The following is a 23,138-nucleotide window of genomic DNA, read 5'->3' on the forward strand; positions in this document are numbered from 1 at the left end:
AGATTAGAGGGATCTTCCCCCCCCCCCCACACAGACATACACAGAGACCCTCCCTTCATTCTCTTTTCTCTGCCCCCTCTCACACCCATCCTGCTCATATCCTTGGCCTTTGTCACTCTCCACCCCCACCTTTTCCTTTCCAGCCCCCCATCCACAAACTGGGTGACTTAGCCAGCCCCTGGAAATGTGTCTCTCTGCAGGCAAGTGTGCACAGGCAGGCAGTGTCCGTGTGCAAGAGATGGCTCTGAGCGGTTTGGTTTCAGGTGCTTTGTTTGCTGGCCAGGTACATTCACTATTTCCAGGGTCTGTGCGGTGCCACTTCTGGGCAGTTCTCTCCCTCCCCTGGCAGCCAGTGACCTGCCCTCCCTCTCTTCCCCCCACACTTTCTGTCGGGCTTTGGATCCAAAGCTGTCAGCAGCTCAGAGACTCTGTCCCACAGGGACACAATGAGCTGCCAGAGCCGGGTCCCTTTAACGAGCCCTGCCCAGAGGCTCAGGGCGCTCAGCTGGCGGCTGGCGGAGGTGCCTTCTCCCTGAGCAGCAGCCACTGCCTGCTGGAAACAGAGGAGCTCCCAGAGCAGGTAGGGAGGGTGGAATAAGTGGCTGTGGGGGGGGGCGAGTTGTAGGGTAGGGAATTTGGGAAGATGAGGAGGGAGGGGGGAATTGCTGGGGGTAGCCAGAGGGGGGCAGTTTGGGGAGTCCTGTCTGCCTGGAGAGGGGAGAGAAGCCGAGGTAGAGACAGAAACCAGCACTGCCCTCAAGCCTCCTGGGCTGGGAAGTGGGGTGGGGGGAAGCTGACTGCATGGGGTAGGTAGGGGACATAGAGGGTGGGTGGCTGCCGGCATTGGGGTGAGGAGGGGGTGGAGAGTTTGTGCTCTGTGTCCTGGGGTGAAGTGAAGAGTTTGTGCCATGTCCTGTAACTCCTAGCGAGGCTGCTGGTGCCTGCAAGTCTGAGAAGCAGGATTTATCCCAGCCCCTGGCTGGCCTGGGGGGAGCAGATTGCAAAGGGGTAGGTGGGGAGAGAGGGGGTGGGAGGTGTTGGCATCTGTGCAGTGAGGTAAAGGCAGGGGAATTTGTTTGGGGTGTCCTGACTCACTTGCTGCAGTCCAGATAGGAGTGAGACTCTCTGTGTCTGTCCGGGTTGGAGGGAGGGAAAGCAGGCGACATGGGTTGTGAGTGTGCTGGGACATTTGCATGATCACATGTCAAACAAAATTTACAGTGGTGTTAATGGCTTCAGGAAGGAAGGAAGGAAGGAAATTCTTTTAATGGAATCTTTTGGAATGTTGAAGGTTATCTAAAACTCTGATCTTAATTTTTTTAAAATCTTGTGTTACTAATTAATACATGGTAGACTATATTGTATTGCATTAAGGACAGATCTTTGCTATCTGGCAGAGTTCTGACTCTTATGAGTCAGAAGTAGCAAGTCCTGTGTGTGATGCTAGTTCTTTTGTAGGATGAAACCTTATTTGCAAACATGGATCTGTCTTTAAATCCAGAAGCTGGGTGGTAATTTGCTCCGGGGCTTCTACTCTTTGAATTGGTGAAATACTACAATTAATGTTTCAAATCAGGAGAACTTTTATGTGTTTGTACAGTTCTCTGGTTCACTAGTTCTTGCACAGCATGGATCCTAAACATTCCCCAGAGAAACTGTATAAGCCTGAGTGAATGCCTTTTACTCTCCTTTCCAGTGTCAGTAAATATTATATTATTTGCAAGGAGATCATGACTGTTTCTAGTTGAATCATAGATTTCTTTAGCATCTTAAAGCTGTGCTATGTGTGCATTTTGGTGTGTTCACTAGCTTGTGTTGTTAGAAAGAATGATGATACAGTGTACTCCAAGGGTCGTGTTCATTTTATTTTTATTTGATTTCATATTAAACAATCATAAGCATATAAGCATTGTTCCTTGTTAACTATCCCTTGTTTTAATAATGTGTCTTCCACACCTCTGGAGTGTTTTATATATAAAAATGTAACTCTTCTGACAAGTACCACAGGCAGCAGCCAGGGCTGGGTTCAATATCTAGGCATTTTTCTCCATCCCTCTATCTAACACAGAACTGGTTCAAGTCCCCACCCAGTAATCTGGGAAATTCCCACAAAACTCCTGTATGCCTCTGGGATGCCATGCTTCCCTACTCACAAGCACAGACTTTGAGTGTTGAAAGGAAACTTCTAATAAAAGGGGAAAGAAGTTAGGGTTGCATTAATTTTGGAAAACACAATAAACAGGATCCGTAGGAAAACATCATCAACATAGTTCACAACTAAACCCACGAGTAAATATCCCAGCTCAAGTAGGCTAGGCAGTGTCCTTTTCAAGGCTCTCAAGTCTAGCTATGTAAATGTCCCTTCCCATGCCCAGCCCTTCTCTGCACCCCACTGAGTCCCGACCCTTGGTCAGGGCAGACCAGAGCTCAGAGGGGATCTGCAGAGGTCCCCTCCCTTCCTAGGGGGGTAGGAGGCATCTCCCCCACTGCGCTGTGACTCGCCAGCCACCTGCTCGCTGCTCTCTGGCATTGCCCTGCTGGCCAGTCGTCGCCCTCTCACTGCCGCCGCTCTGCTGGCTGCTCCTCCCACCTCTCTTTCACCACCCTGCTGGCTGCTCATCCCATCTTCCACTGGCTTGTGTGGATTTGACTCTGGGCCAAACCTAGTGATCTGAGCTCTCAGTGATTTCAGCTCTTAGTCCAAAGCAGAGTCCAGCCACAAGAGACCCCAGCATTCACTGGAGTATGTTTACATACACAAGGGACTCCGTATGGAGCCTTTCTTCAACTCTCTCATTGAAACAGTGGGGAGGAACAGGCTGAATGGTCTTACAGCTCACGCCTGGAGGACAAAAGCTTCAGAGGGGTAGCTCTGTTAGTCTGTAACAGGAAATCTTAATAAGCCATGAATAGTCTAGCAGAACCTTAGAGACTAACAAAACATGTAGATGGCATCATGAGCTTTCATGGGCACAACCCATTCTCAGATTAATGGAATTATTAAAGGTCCAGTTTCTAACTAAATAATGGATGGGGGAGAGAGAGGGAAAAAAGGGGAGAAAGGGAAAAGAACAGTCAGTTAGATTGTCCATGCTACATGAAGCTGATAGAGAAGGCCCAAAGTGTTTTAAATACCTATTGTTTGGTTTTTTATGTCATTAGGATGTGGAAAGTGGAATGCAGCGGGCTATCCACCCAATGTCTTTGTTCATACCTCTGTGGAAGGAATCAAACTTACAAATGAAGTTGAGCTCTGAGGCCTCCTTGTGGAGTTGGCTTGTGAAATTGGCCTGAAACAATAGGGTGACTTTGAGATTCATTAGTGAGTGCCCAGGCAAGTTAAAATATTCCACAAGAGGTTTCTGTGTGTTGCCTTTTTGGAGATCGGATTTGTGTCCATTAATTCTTTCTCATAGAGACTGTCCAGTCTGGCCAATATACTTGGCAGAAGGGCATTGCTGGCATTTGATGGCTCAGATCATATTGGTGGATGCTCAATTATATGAGCCTCTGATATAGTGGCCGATGTGGTTGGGTCTAGTGATGAAATTGCTGGTGTAGACGTGTGAACAGAGTTTGCCCCGGGCCTGATTGCAGGGCTAGATGAGTACCATGGAGATGTGCTACACGGTTACTGGAAGGAACTTGTTTGAGGTTCAGGGGTTGTCTGTAGGGGAGGATCGGCCTGTCCCCCAAGGCCTGTGAGAGTGAGGGGTCATTTTCGAGACTAGGTTGTAGATTATGGCCACTGCGCTGCAGGGGTTTAAGTTGGGGGCTGTAGTTGATGACAAGTGGTGTTCTGTTGTTTTCTTTTCTGGGCATGCAGCCTGGCTGACTCATCTCCCTACCCAGTTTAATCTATAGGGCTCTGGCAGTAGAGCCTCTGTCCATCCAAGTGTATTTCCACTGACAAGGTCTCTCCTTTGAACTGAGTTAAACACGGTGTGACGGAGCGAGACAGCCCCACACTGAATCCGCAGGGCCCAGCTAGGTTTACCTGGCTGCAGAGGCCCCTGCCCCGCAGCCCTACTGAGCTTGCCCAGGCTGCAGCTCAACTATAAAAGCCTGGGGAAGGGCTCAGTGTGGGCTGATGACCGGAGGAGGAGGACCTATGAAGGAAGCTCTTGACCAGCAGAAACCCAAGACCCCAGGAGAAGCAAGCAGAGACGCCGAGGTGAGTTGGGACATTGCAGAGGCTGCCCACCAAGAAGACATCACCCCAGGGAGGGCAGCAAACCTGGCCAGTATGTGGAAAGTAGCTGCAGTGAATCAGGTAGGAAGTGGCCTAGGGCAAGAGCGGGAGCCGCCTCTTCCGCCCCAGGAACCTCGACGCGTTTCGGCAGGACTTCCCCACTGAGGGAGTGGCATGCCGTCTTGTCACTCACGGGACCCTGGGTCAGGACCCGGAGGAGTAGGGTTGCCCCGGATCCCCCTACCAGGGGTGTGACCCCGCTATAACCCTGATCTGCCAGTGCAGGCCTTGCCTTAAAGGGCTGCCCTTTGAGACTATGTTTGTGGACTCAGGCCGGTGAGCCAGGTTCTAGAGAGGTAGACTGTATCTAAGTTCGTGGACTTGGGATCCCTCCCTGTCTGCCAGTGGGAGCAGGAGGGAGCACCCCACCACACATGGTCTGACCTTTCTTCATTTCCACAATAGCTTCAAGCATTGCTGGACATCTCCCGCAAGTCCTCCATGTAGTGCTAACACAATTTGTGACCCCACAACAACTAAAGTGCTTAGAAGAGGCAAAACACCAGGGAAGCAGGAGCAACTGCATTTGCATAACCACACCCAGGATTTCTTTCTCTACAGCTGTCTTTAATGGAAGCATTGATTCAGACCCTGCTTACAACTATGTGTTTTGTGTTTGTACTGGTAATACACACCCACACACTACCTCAGTATTACACATACAAAAATTCAACCTGCCCAAGGATAGGAGATATTAGGGAGAACTCTGTTCTAGAGTTCTGGTTGCTTTTCACTTTCAGCTCCCGCTTCCCCAACACCCAGCCATCTGAAAGAAAAAACACAGCCTATCCTGGCCCTTTTTTGGAGCCGTAATAGGATTTTAATTATGTATCATGTTTTGTTTTCATTGTCCCTACCCTTTCCATAATACACAATGCATGTGTCAAAAGAAAACGCACATTCCTTCATAGATTAACGTCTATAACATCACATTAGGCATATCAATTTGTACACAAGGTGTAATGTTTCTGTCATGCTCACAGAGTTTTCATGTATTCTTATCAAAGTGACAATCCACTTACTCAGAGCCGCCTTACCACTGTGTCCCTAATATTACCTTTCCCCCCTCATTCTTTTCCTATAAAGAATGTTACCAATCCCTCTACCCCCATTATAGAAAAGGTGTGGCTGCATTGGAGAGGGTCCAGTGGGGGGCAATGAAAATGATGAGGGGACTGCAGCACATGACTTAAGAGGAGAGGCTGATGGATTTTGGCTTGTTTAGTCTGCAGAAGGGAAGAGTGAGGGGCATTTGATAGCGGCCTTCAACTTCCTGAAGAGAGGTGCCAAGGAAGATGGAGAAACATTTTTCTTAATGGTGGCAGATGGCAGAATAAGGAGCAATGATCCCAAGTTGTAGACAGGGAGGTCTAGTTTGGATATTAGGAAAATCTCTTTCCCTAGGAGAGTGGGGAAGCACTGGGATGGGTTCCCTAGGGAGAAAGTGGCATTTCCATCCCTAGGGGTATTTAAATCATGGCTTGACAAAGCCCTGGTTGGGACAATTTAGTTGGGTTTGGTCTTGCTTTGGGCAGCGGGTTGGACTCAATGACTCCTGAGGTCTCTTCCAGCCCTTTGATTCTGTGTTTCTAAGATTCATGAAGCAACAGTCACCTCTGCTTGTGGCTTTCAATGCAGAACCTCTAGCAGCTCATGAAGACCATGGACAGTGACACAGACATTCACAAGTACCACGTCTGGTCTGTATGATACGTTTTATTAGAGACAAGCGTGATTACAGTTACTCAAGCGTATAGAAGCCCTGCCAATTCCCATGCCCAAGTGACCAGTGTAGTCGCACTCTCAGCCTTACAGATGTTCCTAGAGTGATGGATTCCTCCCCCACTGAAGGTCAGGAGAGGGATGGTTCCTGCTGGGGATTTTCCCTGGGATGCTCCAAGTTCTGCTCACTCTGTGAACCTGCTTTTCTATTGTTATTTTGACCCCTTCTAACATACTCGGCATGTGCATGAAGGGGTCAACCCTCTTTGTCCTCAGCCGCATTTCCATCCCTCAGAACTACAGGGTGCCCTGTTTCCCACAGGCTCTCTAGTGCCTCTCATTTCCAATGGCACCTGTGCACAGTGCACACCCTGCGGTCAGGACGTGCTGTGATCCATGTTACAGTGAGGTACAATCTCATTATCTCACAGAACATTGTGGTAGATTTTCCGTAACATCACCTATGGGCCCGTCTCTCCAGGCATCTTGGGCTCTTATGGGCACAGGGCCCTTCTGCAGTCACTTGTTCACATCAAGCTTTCCTATCCCCGTGGGGAAGCTGAAATCTTACAGGCCTCAGCCTGCAGGCCTTGCATTTCTGCTGCGCTTTACTTATCTACCTAATGCTGAGCATCTCTCTGATAGTCCTGGAACCCTACAGCTGGCATCCAGCTAGTGCCCCCTGAGTCTGTGTAACTGAGCATCACAGTGACTCCTCGCCTCACACAGCACATCTGTACAGGGCCAATGACATGAGCTGATTGGCTTCTTCACCCCCTTCCAGCTCATTGTGGGTCAGAGCCTCCAGGTGCAGCTGTTCTAGGATGGGCACAGATCACACTGCCAATGGCAGCCTGGCGCTGCCGACAGGTCCCTCCACTTTCCCTCCCGCCATCTGCGCCATGCACATCTCAGACTGACCCTCACACAAAGACTGTCGAAGGGATTCTTCCTGGCACTTACACCAGTGCCTGGGCCATGCCAAGAGACGGCTCCTGCCCTGCAACAGAGAATCTCAGGCCAGGTCTACACTATGCTACACACCAGCCTATAACTTTGTTGCTCAGAGGCGTGAAAAATCTGCTCCCCCAAGAAATACCCTTGCTGCGATGAAGAAAGGGAGTTTTGGCGGCTCAAGCAGAGGGGAGAACTCAGTGTCCCAGAGTGTTACTGGTTTAAGAAGGGGATGGGGAGGGGGTTTGTTCTTACAGGGAACAGCACAGAACTGGGGACCAGCGGCTGGTGTCCAGCACACCCAGCTCAGAGGGCACGGCCGGGTGTGGCCAGAGGGAGGCCAATGGGCTGCAGAGAGGAGATCTCAGTACCCTGCCCCACTGGTTCCAGCCAGAGGACAACAAGGGCAGAGGAGAGGGAGGTGGAGAAGGGGGGCCTTGCCTGGGGAGAAGACAAGGCCGGGGTGGGGCTGCTGGAGAAGACTATTAAGGCTCGGCTGGACAGACTCTGACAGGACAGGGAGGGAGCAGGCAGAGCCCCCTTGGCTGCAGGGGAGACTTAGACGTGGGGGGCTGGGGGAGCCAGGCCGACAGGCCTGTGGGATCCTTTGCTGCATTCAATCTCCATAAACCCCCGTTTGGTGCTGACTGGGAGTCGCTCTGGGCTGGGGACCAGGGCCATGCTGTTCCCTCTGGGGGGGGGGGCGGCAGGGGCTCAGAGTGAGGGGAGTCCCTGAGGGTCAGAGACAGGCTGGAGGCTCTGAGAGGCCCAGCCCAGGAGGCGGGGGATGGGCCCCGGGAAGAGCTGGGCTCCCGAAAAGGGGCAGTTGCACAGCAGCAGGTGCTACCCAGGGACCGTACAGGCCAGCGTGGGCCTGACCTGTGAGACCGCAATACGTGCACAACCCAGCCCGTGTAGCCGGCGCTGTGTTGACCTAACTGCGGCCCCTTGGGCAGGTGCAGTAACCACGGGAGACGCTGTCCCCTTGGCACAGCAGCATCTTCACTGAGGCGCTGCAGCCATGCGGGTGCACCAGGGCAGCTTTTGGGAGGAGACAAGACCCCCCACTCGAGCCCAGAAGGAGGAGTGACAGAACCCCTAGCTCTTCCAGAGGGAAATATGCAGCTGTGTGGGACACTCAAAAATGTGGGGCACCTCTGGGTCTTACTGTCCAGCCACATGCCTCTTCCTACCCCTCTTCTGTGGCTCTGATTCCTATTGCCCCCCCCCCCTCGGGCCCTGGTTTCATAGCGCTGCGTAGGGCCCAGAAATCCCAAGGACGACCCTGGCCAGAGCCAGGCAGCGTGAGGACAAGCAGGCTGGGCAGGCCCTGCGGATCCTGCATGGGTGTATCCAGCCTGCTTTGGCAGGGCCCCGCTCAGGGGCAGAGGGTCAGCTGGAATCCTGAGCCCCACACCCAGAGGAAAGGGAAGATTTTCTCCCCCTTGAAAGAGGCCTGGTGGAAAGTGAAAACTGGGGCCAGGTCATCAGCATAATGAAATGCCACCAACCCCCCTTCATAGTCCAGAGAGACCCGGATCCTGATGGGTTCTCTGCTCAAGGACAGGCGGGTGACAGGGGAGGTGTGAGCCAGGTAGTCTCTGGCACTGCCCCACTTCTGCACCACCCAGAACCCCCCCTCGGGAGTGAAGCCAACCTCTTTCTTCCTCTGCACAGACTCCCTAGCCACCCCCACAGCCCAGTTTCTGGTGGGTCCTCCCTCCACCTTCACCAACCAGGAATGTTTCCCCGAGGTGAAGCCCTCAGAGCCCAGCACACAGAGCAAATAATCAAATCTCCCTGGATTGTGAGGCAATGCCTGGCTCTTGTCTCCCCGGCTCATGCTTCTCAGGTCTGCAGACAGGACAAGCTCAGGATGTGCCGTGGCTGGATCCAGAGCCAGAGTCTCTGGGGAGAGACAGAATGGGAGTGTTAGAGGCAGGCACGGGTCAATGATGGAGTGAAAATGTCACCTGGCCCAGAGCTGAGATTCAAATTTTTCCCCCTGCACACACCTGCTTAGGAGCCAGGCAGTGTGATGTGTTAGCATGGGCCCCTCAGTGCTGCTCTTTGTATTAGCTAACGAGCTACCCAGAGAGCGAGATTACATGGCAACAACAATTCACTGACCCCGTGATAAGGTGCCTGGGGATACTTGGTGCCCCGCAAGAAAGCCAAGTTCAGCAACACTGAACTGTATGAATGCCGGGAGGTAGCGAGTTCAGGTAAATGCCCTCACAGCCTTAACTCTGCCCCCAGGAGCTGGGAATAGCCCCTGGGAATTAGCTGCCTGCGCTGCACAGTGCTAGGTATCACTGTACTGATGGGTGGAGGGATACGTTGGTGCAATGTGGAAGAGCTGTGATGTAATTGCCAGCTGCTTTCAAGAGTGGTGCAGAGACAGGGCAGGAGTGAGCTGCCTTAACCTCACTGCTCCACCACCTGGAAGCCATCTCAGTTAAATAGTGCCTAGCCAGAGCCTACTTCCTAAATCCCTGTTTCAGCCCTGAACCTCCTCCTGCACCCAAGCTCCTTCCCAGAGCTTGTACCCTGCCCTGGGCTAAGCCCAGAGCCCCTCCCACATGCCAAACACCTTGGCCCAAGACCAGAACCCGCACTCCAATTTCCTGTCCCAGCCTGGTGCAAGTGAGTGAGGATCAGAGGGGGAAGGGAGAACAGGGCAAGGCCTTGGAGAAGGGGTGGAGCAGGGGCGGGGCCTCAAAGCAGAGGTGGGAAGTGTGGGGGAAATCTCGCTCCCCTGGGGTACAGAGCCCCCAGAAGGGTCCGAGGCTGGAAGTCAAATCAGTGAGGCAGGAGAGAAACCTAGAAGGAAAAACTGTATTATGTATGCATGCAGGCTGACAGCTACCAGAGAACAATAGCAGTCAGCCCGGAGATACAGGTTTAGGAATTCTTTCTACAGTATGTTCAGACAGTTCAGTTGTTGATTGTTTTCTTTAACATATCAAAGTCTCAGCAGAGGTACTCTGAGACATTTCTGTTCACACCAGGAGTGCTAGAAGTAAGTTTCACAGAACAAAGCCACATCAGAACTTGAGTGGAGAAGTCTACAAGGCAAACTGTGACAAAGATAAGGGTTTACATGACAAATTGTGACAGACTAGGAGTATCCATGAACTTGAGAGAGGCATTGTAAGGGTCTTGATTAGAGCTAATTTGATTTCTCTCTGTTACAGGGAGAGAGGCCTGGAAAACTTTTAACCCTTACAGCAGTTTTCTTTTAGAGAATTTTGATTTCCTTCACAGTCCCTCCTTTAGACACAATTGGAGTTATTTGATTTTTCTCCCACAGAAGGAAGTGAGGCAAGGGGATTTGGTTTGAGGTAGAACTTACATTGCACTTCAATTGAAAAAGTGATCTTGTGCTTAAAAAGGTTGGAGACCCCTGCCATAAACCATTCCCCACTCCATATACCTAACACTACACAGAAGAATGATACACACACCAAAATAAGATCTACAGATCCAGTAGATCAGGACATGAAGATTGATAGATTATATGAGGAGCTTCTCCTAAGCATCTTAGAGTTATTCATATCCCTGTCTATAAGTCCATTTCATAAAGCGCTGGGTGGTGTCAATCACATTATCCACCTGGGATCAAGCAATTTCCTTCCAATGATAAATACAGTTTTCCCTAATTAGTTACCCCAGGGCTGTGTTCTAGGGAAGGGAGGGGGAGAATGTGCCAATATATTTAAATGTTACCTTTCTTTAGTGTTGAGATGCGAATCTCCTCACTCGGGTCACTCACAGCTCCGTCTGCACACACGGCTGACACCCGGAATCTGTAGTCTGTTTGTGGCCTCAGTCCATCAATGGTGTAGGACTCAGTTTTGTTTCCTATCTTTTGTTCCAGCCATTTGTCTTCTCCAGACTCCTCTCTGTATTCCACCTTGTACTCACTTATACTGACTCCATCTCCAATGACACATGGACTCTCCCAGGTAAGAGCAAGGGCAGATGATACTACAGTCAGTGCTACAGGTTTCCCAGGGGGGCTGGTAGGAGGAAGCGTCTTCACTGTGTCGCTCACGTCGCTGCTTTCGCTGAGCCCTGGTTTGCTCACGGCCGCATATCGGAACTGGTACTGGGTGTTTGGGCGGAGCCCTGTGACTGTGAGTGTCTCTTGTGTGTTACTGACATTCACAGCTGCCCAGTTCTCCTGCCCGAAAAGTCTGTACTCTGCCCAGTAGCCGCATATCTCAGCCCTGCCACAGGCTGACGGTTTCAGCGTGAGCTGCACACACTCCTGTCTGACTTCATCACATGATGGAGGAAGAGGCTTTGATGGAGGCTGGAAGTTGGTGCTGAGCAGCTCTCCATCCCCATACAGGTAAATGGAAGCGCCTGGATTGGCCTTGTCTGGAACAGAGGCCACAATGAACCGGGTCTTCCCGTTAGATTCATTGGCATGGGCAAAGTCAGAGATGCACTTTGCAGCTTCTCGAGCTTTTTTACGTATTTCCGTTTCCTCATACCAGGCTTTGGATTTTGGTTCCTCACTGACAGAAGTGGCTGGTGCAGGATCCTGAGTGTCCTTGATAGACTGGGTGTGAAGCCAGAGATGTAAATCTGATAAATATGGCTCCTCGTCGTATAAGGAGGTAAAAGTAAAAGAAACGACAAAGTCAAGCCCAGGGTCCAGCACTATTTTCTCTAGCTCAGTCTGGGAGGACACCACTTCTATATTCTTTAGGGCACTGAGATAGGAATTCACATAATTCATCTCTCGCTCCTTTGTGTCCAGGAATTCATTGAGTTTCTGAGTGTTGAATGGTGAAAGATTATTGCGTGACAGAATGTCCACCAGGGCCCCTTCCTCTTTCCCCCCACCACGGATGGAGGGTAAGAGTCCTGCCAGCTTTTTCTGGAAAGTCTGTCTGTGTTGCTTACACAGACCTTGGAACTGTTGGACTTTCCTCTGGATTTCAGGGAAGGTTCTGGCAATCGGATTCTTCCCCATGTCGTTGCATCGCATGTCCAGTTCTGCCAGGTCCTCCATTGCAGTCTGAACATCAGAAATCAGCGTTAAGCTGATCTCATGCACCAGCTGAGCAGCTCTGGAATCCAGCTTGGTCAGAGGGTACAGCCAGACTCTCATGGGTACAGCGTTCTCCCCAAACTCACCCAGCAACTTTGGAAGGGTGGAATAAATGGTTATTGCATCTTGGAAATTAGTTGGATTTTTCTCAAGAGCAAAATCACCGTGGTACTTGCAATTAAATTTGTCAGCATTTAATTTGTCTTTTTCATCCATTTTGAGAGACCCTGCCCCTTCTACAGAAAACGTGGGTAACTTTTTAATTGCAATCTGGAGTGTTCCTGCGATCTCTTGCACACTCTCAGAAGAAGAAACTTCTCGATCGAACACGAAGAAAGCCTGGGCGCCATACAGCACAGCCGTGACCACGTGGGTGGCCGTGCCTTGCTCAAACACAGCATGATAAGTGACGTTTTCTGCTCCTAAATGGCTCATCGTTAATTCCTCAAACCTTGTTGTGGTCAAGTACTGGAGAGTGACTCGGGCCTGTTGTTTGGATGTTTTGGTGTCATTTAAGTATTTGGCAGATCCACTTACTTCAACCCAGCCCCCAAGGAAACTGGTCTTGAGCGATGCCGTGACATTGAGGGCGCTGGCCTTGTCCTCAATGGTGTCAGATGCAATGATCTCACATTCAGTCCTGGGCTGTGTTTGTTCCTTTACATCCATTTCAAGCTGTTCCAGACCCCACAGCGTGATCCCTGCAATGTCAGAGAGAAGCACATGGTAAAGTAGCTGACGGGATATCCAGCACACAGCGTCTATGCAGGGTTTAACTGTGTGTCATTTCTGAGATTGAAAAATAACAAACGTGGTGTCACTAATCATGGGTAGTGTGAATGGTTGGCATGAGTGAATGAACAGTAAGTGAGCTGAAGACAGGCCATACTAAGATTCAAGACAGTGCCCTGGAGGATTATGGACTTGCTTACAACTTTGAGAGAAAGGGCTGTGTGAAAGAAGAAACTGTGTGCGCTGAGGAGACAAAATAGTACAGAAGGAGGCAATGTTCCCAGATAAGAAGGAGTAACAAGGGAGAGACCTAGTCAAGGATATTCTATTGTTTATCACTCATGTGAGGCAAACGGCATTGGGTGTTATAAGCAGGACTCTCCAAGATCGGTCGGGAGAACACCTGAAGGAGGAGAATGCATCCTATGGACATCACCCCACACAGACTGCGTGTAACCAATGGATATCACTCCACATGGACTGATTTCCACCTCCCCCAAGGGGATATAGACCACACCATTTTTCACCGGGAGTTGGAGTCTATTGATTCGGCATATTGGGGTGATGTGCATGTCAGACTTCCACCTCCATCAAATTAACCAACATTACCTGGGGTTTGGCCAGCCCCAGAGGGTGAGTGGTATGTGTGAATGTGTTTATGAGAGTGTGTGTTACCATTGGGTTGAGAATTAGACTGTTAACTATTCAACTTAAGTTTAATTGCTTTTAACCTGCCTTTTAAATGACTAATTACTATATATCGCTTTTAAAACTAAAACTGCTCCTGAACAATTGCTGGCAATAAAACTTGTTAAAGGTACATTTGAGCTACTGTGGATCTTGGTTCTGTGTCACTGATTAAATGCCTGGTGTGCAACCTGATCAACCGTACAACAGCGTCCTCTTGTGACAGTAGGACACCAAGTGAACTGTCTTGGTATTACACAAATGTGCCCAGTCAAGGCTGAACTACATGGCTAACAACCTCCTCTTACTCCCGCCTCCTTCCAGGACTTTGGAAGATGTGACCTGTTGTGATTTCTTTGGAATAAAGCCCTCTCTGGAATGATCAAGTTCACTCCTCACACTGGGGTTCGCTGTTCCCGGGAGCAAGTGATACCCTTATGGTTGAAATGCCACGTCCATTAGAAACACCTGGTTCTTCGATATAAGCAGCTCGGAATTGCCATGTTTGATCTGTCTCCATCTAGCCCAGTGTTCTGCCTCTGAGGGTGTGTCTAGACTACAGGGTTTGTTTTTTTAAAAGTGGCCTTTTTTGAAAAAACTTCCCCTGCATCTAGACTGCAGCTGCACTCTTTTGAAAGTAAATTGGAAGAACGCGGCAGTTTTTTCGACTGCAGAAAACCTCATTTCACGAGGAATAACGCCTTTTTTCGAAAGTGCTCTTTTGAAAAAAGGCGCTATGTAATGCAAACTGCTTTTTCGAAAGACAGCATCCAGACTGCCTGGGTGCTCTCTCTCGAAAAAGCAGCTTGCTTTTTCAAAAGTACTGCTTGTAGTCTAGATGCTTTTTTTCAAAAGAGGCTTTTTTGAAAGTATCTTTGAAAAAAGCCTCTTTCAAAAGAGGTTTGCAGTCCAGACGTACCCTGGGAGTGGCCAGCCCCAGATCCTTCGCCGGAAGGCATATGAAACCCTGCTCTTCTCTGGGACAATCTGCCCTCATGAAGGTCTCACTGGTCTGGAGATTGACTTCAACCTTGGGCCTGAGGTTTTCTATCCCTTCCCCCACGTTTCTTTCATTTTTACAATCCCCGTATTCTGGCTACCCCCATGAACGTCCAGTCCCACCGAACGTCTAACCTGGCTCAGGACACGTGCCCGGTGAGAAGGCGGCAGCTGGCAGATGAAGGGGCGCGTTTGTCCAGGCAGGACATCAGGGGGATGGGCTCTCTAACATGAAGGCTTTGCACAAGGAAGAGCCTGCAATGGCCCTTGCCAAGCCCACTACTAGCCCTTGATCTGCCTGCACCTGGGGAGCCCTGACCAGACGAGGCCTCCTGACTGGAGGTTGCTACCCAGACCCTCCTCCTCGCTGGCTGAGAATGCACCCGGCACATCCCTGTGAAACAGCCCCGCAGGGGAAACCCACCAGCAGGGATGTCCCCGGGGGGTTGCAAGGTCCATAACAACCCTCTCTCCACCCAGGGCCCCACCCTCACCCCGCCTCTTCCTTGTCCCACTCTGCCTGTTCCCAGGGACATATTTCAGATTTTGCTAGGGGAGTAGAGGGGCTGTGCATGCCCTGAGGGGGGGGAGAAAGTGAGAGCCTGGGGGAAGACTGAGGGCAGCAGCTTCAGCAGGGTAACTGAGCATGCTCAGTAAAATTCAAAAAGCAACTGGGGGGCATCCTCCCCCCCGCACACACACATGCCACCTCTTTCTAGGGCTACTAAGGCACTGGGAAACTGTGTTTTTTGGCAGATAACTAAGCAGTTAGCTGACAGGAGCACTGTATCTAATTCCTACATAAAAGAAAAAAATTAAATAAACATTAGACCCACTCAGCTCTAACACCAACCTGTGACAAGTCACTTAAGTGACACTGGTTAGCCTTCACATTTTAATATATAGTCTTACTTTGTTACTGATTCTGTGGAAAAAGACAGACCCCCCCCCCCCCCCCCCCCGCCAGGACTTTTGGGCTCTGTCTCAGCTCTGGGTTACAGAAATGGGCAGATACATCTGGGCTCTATATAAAAACATAAGACCGGCCAGACTGGGTCAGACCAATGTCTCTCCTAGCCCAGTGTCCTGTCTACCCAGAGTGGCCAATGCCAAGTGCTTCAGAAGGCACCAACAGAAGAGGCAGCCATCAAATGATCCACCCCTTGTTCACCCTCTGTTGAAAGTAGGAATAAGAGATCCTCCAGAAAAGGGCTTATTTTCCGGAGAATCCCATCTAGACTGGCGCTTTTCTCCGGCTTATCTCCAAGCCGGAAAAAAGCGGCAGCCATGTAAATGCAAATCCCGTGGGGGATATTTAAATCCCCCGCGGAATTTGCAATTCCGACGTGCTACATTAGCATCCCTTTTCCAGAAGGGATGCCAGTGTAGACACAGCCTCCATGAATGACCTCAGGTTGAGAGATGACTCAGTCACTGCAAAGGGTTGCTCTCTTCTCACAGGAATCAGGCTGCTTCGGTCCCAGAATTTCCCCTCCCCGCGAAGGGGTGCAGGGCTCAAGATGCAGACCACACAACTGCACCAAAATTCAAACTGTAGCCTCTCAGCACAGTATTCAGATCCACACAGCAGGCAGCAGCCCTGAACTCGCTGCTAGAGCAGAGCTGACCATGTGGTGACTCCTCTCACCCAAGGAGCTGAAGCCAACTCCTCCTGGCAGGGGAAGCCTCCCAGCAAACTCCACAAACTGGGAATCAACAGTGGAGACATAAAACCCAGCTGAGGGATCCTGCCGTCAGGTCCCTAGAGGCCAGTCCTCAGGGGGAACCCTGCATGCAGGCCTGGGGCTTACTAGGTCCCACACAGCCAGTCCCCCCCACACACACTTGTCGTGGCTGTCTCCAGACTCCCCTCAACAATGATCTCTCCTTCCCCCTGGAGGGGCATCTCACTCCCTATGGGTTGCAGGGCAGACTCGGACCCTGGTAGGGAGGGGGAGCCAAGGCAAACTCAGAGCCTCTCCCTGATTACCTCAGTAATCTCCTTGGGGGTTACATTAGTGAAGAAGTAAATAGCATTTCCGTATTTTTTTTCCCACAGCAGTCATGATTTTCTAGACCTCTACCATATCCCCCTGCCCTTTGGTCATTTCTTGTCCAAGCTGAAAATCCCAGGCTTGTTAATCTCGCCTCATGTAGAGGCTGTTCCTTGTCCCTCATCATTTCTGTTGCCCTTTCTAGACCTTTTCAAAAAAATCCACTGGATCTTTTTTTAGATGCGGTGACAAGATCTGCCTACAGTAGTCAAGATATGGGCACACTGTGACAGGGCGTTTGCACTGCACTGGCCCTTTAAGGGCAAAAGCCCAGCTCTGAGTGAGGGCTGAGAGCAACGCCCCAGCTGAGGCAGTTCTGGCTAATGAGGGCCCAGCTGGGGGCTCTAAAAAGAAGGACTCCTTGCAGGAAAGGGGGAGCTCACTGCTGCTCTGCAGAGTTTGCAGTAGTAGTAGGGCTCTGACTGCCAGGGAAGTAGGAGGCTTCCTGGAGGTAGAGCAGGGCTGGGGAAGTCAGGAAGAGCTGGGGAAGCTTCGGCCAAGCAACCCCCAGGCTGCAAGGCCTGAAGCTACTAGGGCTGTAGAGAGGCAGCCAGGTTAGGCAAAGGCAGCAGGTCCACACCCCTTTGCCAGTGATGAGTGGCCATTACAGACTGCGGTTTTGCTGAGGCAGGGGCTAGATGAAGATTGGACCTGGGTCACTGAGGCAAGGTGGGAACAGGGAAACTGGGGTGTTCCTGGGAGGAGAACCAGGAGCCCTGGGGAAGGGAGGACCCTGGAGTGCAAGCAGGATAAACGCCCACCCCCCAGAAGGGGGTGCAGAGAGACTGGCATGGGCACTGCTGGAGGGCCATGTCCTGAAGCAGACACCATGGTCAAAGAGAACACAGGGAGACACCAGCTAGAAGGAGGCATCCAGCGAGGCAAACAAGCTAATTCCTAGAGCAACCAGCTGGAGGCACCATGGGAAAGAGTCGGCCCTATGACACCCACCATGACCATATATAGATGCAATAGGATGTGTTCTTGTCTTAGTGTCCATTCCTCTCCTAATGATTCCCAACAGTCTGTCAGGCTATGTCTACACTGGCAGCTTCTTGCGCAAGAACGTCTTACACAAGGGTTCTTGTGCAAGAAGACGTCCACACTCCCATGTGCGAGCTGTGCCTTTGCGCAAGAGCACCCATGGCAGTGTGGACATTCTCTTGCGCAAGAAACCTCTGATGGCCATTTTAGCCATAGGGGTTTCTAGCACAAAAAACCCCTGCTGTGCATCCACACTGCCCTCTGCGCAAGAGCTCCTGTGCAAAAAGAGCTTACACTTGTACGAAAAGAGCGTAGCTCTTGTGCAAGAAGCCCTCTCAGAATGGAGAGAGGTAACTAGTGGTGTCCCCCAAGGGTCAGTCCTGGGACCAATCCTTTTCAACTTATTCAGAAATGATCTGGAGAAAGGGGTAAGCAGCGAGGTGGTAAAGTTTGCAGATGATACCAAACTGTTTAGGATAGTCAAGACAGAAGCAGACTGTGAGGGACTCCAAGAAGATCTCACCAAACTGAGTGATTGGGCAACAAAATGGCAAATGAAATTTAATGTGGATAAGTGTAAAGTAATGCACATTGGGAAAAATAACCCCAACTACACGTACAGTATGATGGGGGCTAATTTGGCTACGACAAATCAGGAAAGAGATCTTGGAGTTATCGTGGACAGTTCTCTGAAAACTTCCACACAGTGTGCAGCGGCAGTCAAAAAGGCAAATAGGATGCTAGGAATTATTAAGAAAGGGATAGAAAATAAGACACAGAATGTCTTACTGCCCCTGTATAAAACTATGGTACGCCCACATCTTGAATACTGTGTACAGATGTGACCTCCTCACCTCAAAAACATATTTTCACCTTGGAAAGGGTTCAGAAAAGGACAACTAAAATGATTAGGGGTTTGGAACGGGTCCCATATGAAGAGAGGTTAAAGCGACTGGGACTTTTCAGTTTAGAAAAGAGGAGACTGAGGGGGGATATGATAGAGGTCTATAAAATCATGAGTGGTGTGGAGAGGGCGAATAAAGAAAAGTTATTTATTAGTTCCCATAATAGAAGAACTAGCGGACACCAAATGACTGGATAACCGTAGTCAGAGAGTTGTGGTTAACGGTGCTAAATCTTGCAGGAAAGGGATAACAAGTGGAGTTCCTCAAGGGTCTGTTTTGGGACCCGTACTGTTCAATATCTTCATCAATGATGTAGATATTGGGATAGAGAGTACGCTTATTAAGTTTGCAGATGATACCAAACTGGGTGGGGCTGCAACTTCTTTGGAGGATAGGGACATAATTCAAAATGACCGTAGCAAGTTAGAGAAATGGTCAGCGGTAAACAGGATGAGGTTTAATAAAGAGAAATGCAAAGTGCTCCACTTAGGAAGGAACAATCAGTTCCATACATACAAGATGGGAAGCGACTGTCTAGGAAGGAGCATGGCGGAAAGGGATCTAGGGGTCATAGTGGACCACAAGTTGAATATGAGTCAACAGTGTGATGCTGTTGCAAAAAAAGCAAATATGATTCTAGGTTGTATCAACAGGTGTGTTGTAAGCAAAACTCGTGAAGTCATTCTGCCGCTCTACTCTGTACTAGTTAGGCCTCAGCTGGAGTACTGTGTCCAGTTCTGGGCACCACATTTCAAGAAAGATGTGGAGAAATTGGAAAGGGTACAGAGAAGAGCGACAAGAATGATTAAAGGTCTAGAGAACATGACCTATGAAGCCAGGCTTCATGAACTGGGCTTGTTTAGTTTGGAAAAAAGAAGATTAAGGGGGGACATGATAGCGGTTTTCAAATATCTAAAAGGGTGTCACAAGGAGGAAGGAGATAATTTGTTCCTCTTGGTTTCTGAGGACAGGACAAGGAGTAATGGGCTTAAAGTGCAGCAGGGGAGGTTTAGATTGGACATTAGGAAAAAATTCCTAACTGTCAGGGTGGTCAAATATTGGAATAAATTGCCAAGGGAGGTGGTGGAATCTCCCTCTCTGGAGATATTTAAGAACAGGTTAGATAGACATCTGTCAGGGATGGTGTAGACGGAGTGTGGTCCTGCCTTGAGGGTGGGGGGCTGGACTCGATGACCTCTCGAGGTACCTTCCAGTCCTATTATTCTATGATTCTATGAAATTAATAGGTAGCAGGTTTAAAACTAATAAAATAAAGTTCTTCTTCACACAGCACGTAGTCAACCTGTGCAACTCCTTGCCAGAGGAGGCTGTGAAGTCTAGAACTGTAACAGAGTTTAAAGAGAAGCTAGATAATTTCATGGAGGTTAGGTCCATAAAAGGCTATTAGCCAGGGGATAGAAATGGTGTCTCTGGCCTCTGTTTGTCAGAGGCTGGAGAAGGATTGCAGGAGACAAATCGCTTGATCATTGTCTTCGGTCCACTCTCTCTGGGGCACCTGGTGCTGGCCACTGTGGGCAGACAGGCTACTGGGCTAGATGGATCTTTGGTCTGACCCAGTACGGCCGTTCCTATGTTCTTATGTTCTCTTACCACGCCGTACTGTAATGCTACGTCTGCACTGGCGCATTCTCACGCAAAAACTCTTCCAGAAGAGAGTGTCTACACTGGCATGTGCTTTTGCGCAAGAGCATCCAAGCCAGTGTAGATGCTCTCTTGTGCAAGAAAGTTCTGATGGCCATTTTAACCATAGGGCTTTCTTGCACAAGAAATTCATCTTGCCTGTCTACACTGGCCTCTTCTGGAAGAGCTCTTGTGGAAAAGGGCTTCTTCCTGAGCAGGAACATCAGAGCTCTCACTCAAGAAGCCCTGATTTCATACATTAGAATGTCAGTTTACTTGCGCAAGAACACATGGCCAGTATAGACAGGCAGCAAGTTTTTACACAAGAGAGGCCGCTTTTGCGCGGGATCGCGCCAGTGTAGACACAGCCTAAATCTCCTTGCGCAAAAGCGGGCAGGCAGTGTGGACTCTCTGTGGATTCTTGTGCAAGAATAGCCATTCTTGCACAAGAACCCACCAGTGTAGACATAGCCTTAGTGTTTCTGTTTTTACACTGCCCTGCCCATTGAGTGGGTGTTTTCAGGGAAGTATCCACAATTGACTCCAAGATCTTCCTCTTGGATGGTAAGAGCTATGTTAGACCCCCTCATTTTTGTATGTCTAGTTGGGATTATATTTTCCCATGTGCATTGCTTTGCATTTATCAGCACTGCCCCGTGTTGCCCAGTTATCCAGTTTGGTGAGGTCCCTTTGTGACTCTTTGCACCCCTCTTTGGACTTAACTATATTGAGCCATTTTGTAGAACCTGCAGATGTTGCCACCTCACAATTTACCCCCTTGTCAAGAACACGTAGAACTTATGAGCACAGATCCAAATTCAAATCCCAGCAACACAACCCTCATTGCTACTCCTCCCCCTCCTCCCCCACCTCTGTGAAGTACCAGCAATGTTTCCATGATGAACTAAGGATCCTTCAACTACTTGACTGACCAGCCTTTGGTTCTTCTCAATCGCCTGCCTCCCTCCTTTGATAACAAACTCCCTGCCCAAAGGCAAAGCTGCAGGCAGCTCAGACTCTGTCACAGCTAAGAGCTGCCTCTGGAGCCAAGGGCTGCAGCTTCCAGCAGAACCCACAACCCTCCCCCAGTGGTGCCCTTGCCTGTTCACCCATAGCCATGGGGGAGATGCGACCAGTTAACACAGGCTGGAGGAGGAGCAATGGGTGTGTCAGGCTGCTGGAAGCAAATCAGTCTTGGCTGGCTGGGGGTTCAGGGCGATTGCTGGAGCCTGGGCTCTTGACTCCCCTGCCCCCCCAAGATGGACTTTACCTACTGCTCTGGATTTCTGGGCTCCCAAGCTCTGCTCTGCTCTGTGTCCCTGCCGACTAACAAACCTGCCATTTGACAGGCTGGCTGAGTCCCTGCTGGCTGCAGAGTTGGGCGCAGCCTCTGACTCCCCTGGGGCCCTGCCTGGGCAGACGTGCTGAGGGAAGCGCAGTGCAGAGAAGGATGCTGAGTGCTCTGAGGTGAGACCCAGAAGGGTCGAGGCTGTGTAAGGTTCTTGACTGGTGTCAGCAAGCTCCGAGTGAGGAGAGGCTGCCCCGAGTCCCCGACAGAGCAGTTCTGGAGTGTTGTCCCCACAAATCAATGACAGTCACAGCACAGGAAAGTTGTGGACACTTTGGAGAGTCCAGAGGACAGCAACAAAACTGACCAACGGTTAGAGAATGTCACCTTTGAGCAGAGGTGAAAAACCAGGTATGGTCAGTCCAAAGAGAAGATGACTGAGAAGAGTCCTGTTGCAGTCTTCACGTAGGTCACAGGCTGTTACAAAGAGAAGGGTGAACAAAACTGTTTTCTGTCCACACTGAATGGGGGAATAGGGAGAGCAGGGAGGACAAAAAGTAACTAGCTTATGGAGCCAGCTTGTGGAAAATCCATCCCTGGAGATATTTAAGAGCAGGTTAAATAGCTTCAGGACCAGGCAAAGGCTTCAGGACCAGGCTGTGTCCATGAACACACCCACTCTGCCTCGGGCCCCAGCAGACTGAGCTGTGTGGCCCAAGGGATCCATTTGGCTGGTGTGGGACACAGATCACTTTGTATTGAATGCAGGGGCAGTGACATGGGCTTATCCTCATGGCCTGCGGGAAGGGGAGCAGGACGGTGCTCAGCCTGTGCTGAAAGCGTCATTCACAATTGTACGGGACTCAATACACTGGGGGGGGTCAGATGCCAGCCCCCTGCAACGGTGAGAGGGGACAGGTGTCCTGCTTGAGGGGATGCTGCCCAAAGGTGCAGGCCATGTCTTAACCCACTCACAGACAGGGCCAAGCAGGTGTCATGTGGAATCTGTTGTGTTGTTCAGGGATCACTAGCTCTGAAATCACCGTTGTGGGGCCGTGGTCCTGCCCAGCCTGACAGTCAATGGGAGCTGGAGGAACCTTCAGAGACCGACCTGAAGGGCTCACAGGAGAGAGGCAGATGCAGCAGAAATGATGGTGTAAACTGGTGATGGATGGCAAGGCGGGTGAGGAAGCAGAAGGAGGTCTGCTCATCAGGGCGGATGGGGGGGGGAAGATGGCAGGGTGACTGATGGAACAGACCAGGGAGGGTCTGGTAGGGTGGCTGAGGGAGCAGAGCTGTGATGGAGCAGAGCGGTGATTGCTTGGACAGATGACTAGGGAGGAATATAAATATCTTGCTCAAGAATGCAGGGGAGTTATCAGGAAGGCGAAAGCGCAATTGGAATTGCAGCTGGCAAGGGATGTGAAGGGGAACAGGAAAGGATTCTACAGGCATGTTAGCAATAAGAGGGTGATCAGAGAGGGTGGGGGGCCCCTACTGGATGAGGGAGGTAACCCAGTGACCGATGACGTGGGAAATGTTGAAGTACTGAATGCTTTCTCTGCCTCTGTCTTCACAGACAGCTCAGCTCCCAGAGAAATGCACTAGGCAACGCAGTAGGGGAAGGAGGTGGGCAGCCCATGGTGGGGAAAGAACAGGTTAGGAACTACTTAGAGAAGCTAAACATACACAAATCCATGGCCCGGATATAATGCATCTATGGGAGTTGGCAAATGTCATTGCAGCACCTTTGGCCATTATCTCTGAAAACTCGTGGAGATCGGGAGAGATCCCGGATGAGTGGAAAAAGGCAAATGTAGTGCCCATCTTTAAAAAGGGGAAGAAGGATGATCCA

At 50.3% G+C, this 23,138-nt stretch overlaps 1 protein-coding gene across 1 annotated transcript; it reads right to left on the reverse strand.

Moving 5' to 3' along the window:
• Window positions 1–7,970: 7,970 nt before the first annotated feature.
• LOC142825179 (stonustoxin subunit alpha-like) lies at window positions 7,971–13,053 on the reverse strand. Its single transcript, XM_075916952.1, has 2 exons — window positions 10,658–13,053; window positions 7,971–8,836 (listed from the first exon to the last, which is right to left on the reverse strand). The coding sequence occupies exons 1-2, from the start codon at window positions 12,660–12,662 to the stop codon at window positions 8,307–8,309; spliced, it is 2,535 nt and encodes an 844-aa protein (XP_075773067.1). The 5' UTR covers window positions 12,663–13,053; the 3' UTR covers window positions 7,971–8,306.
• Between the last annotated feature and the right edge of the window lie 10,085 nt (window positions 13,054–23,138).

This window comes from Pelodiscus sinensis, unplaced genomic scaffold, assembly GCF_049634645.1.
Source record: "Pelodiscus sinensis isolate JC-2024 unplaced genomic scaffold, ASM4963464v1 ctg40, whole genome shotgun sequence".
NCBI classification, from domain to species: Eukaryota; Metazoa; Chordata; order Testudines; family Trionychidae; genus Pelodiscus; species Pelodiscus sinensis.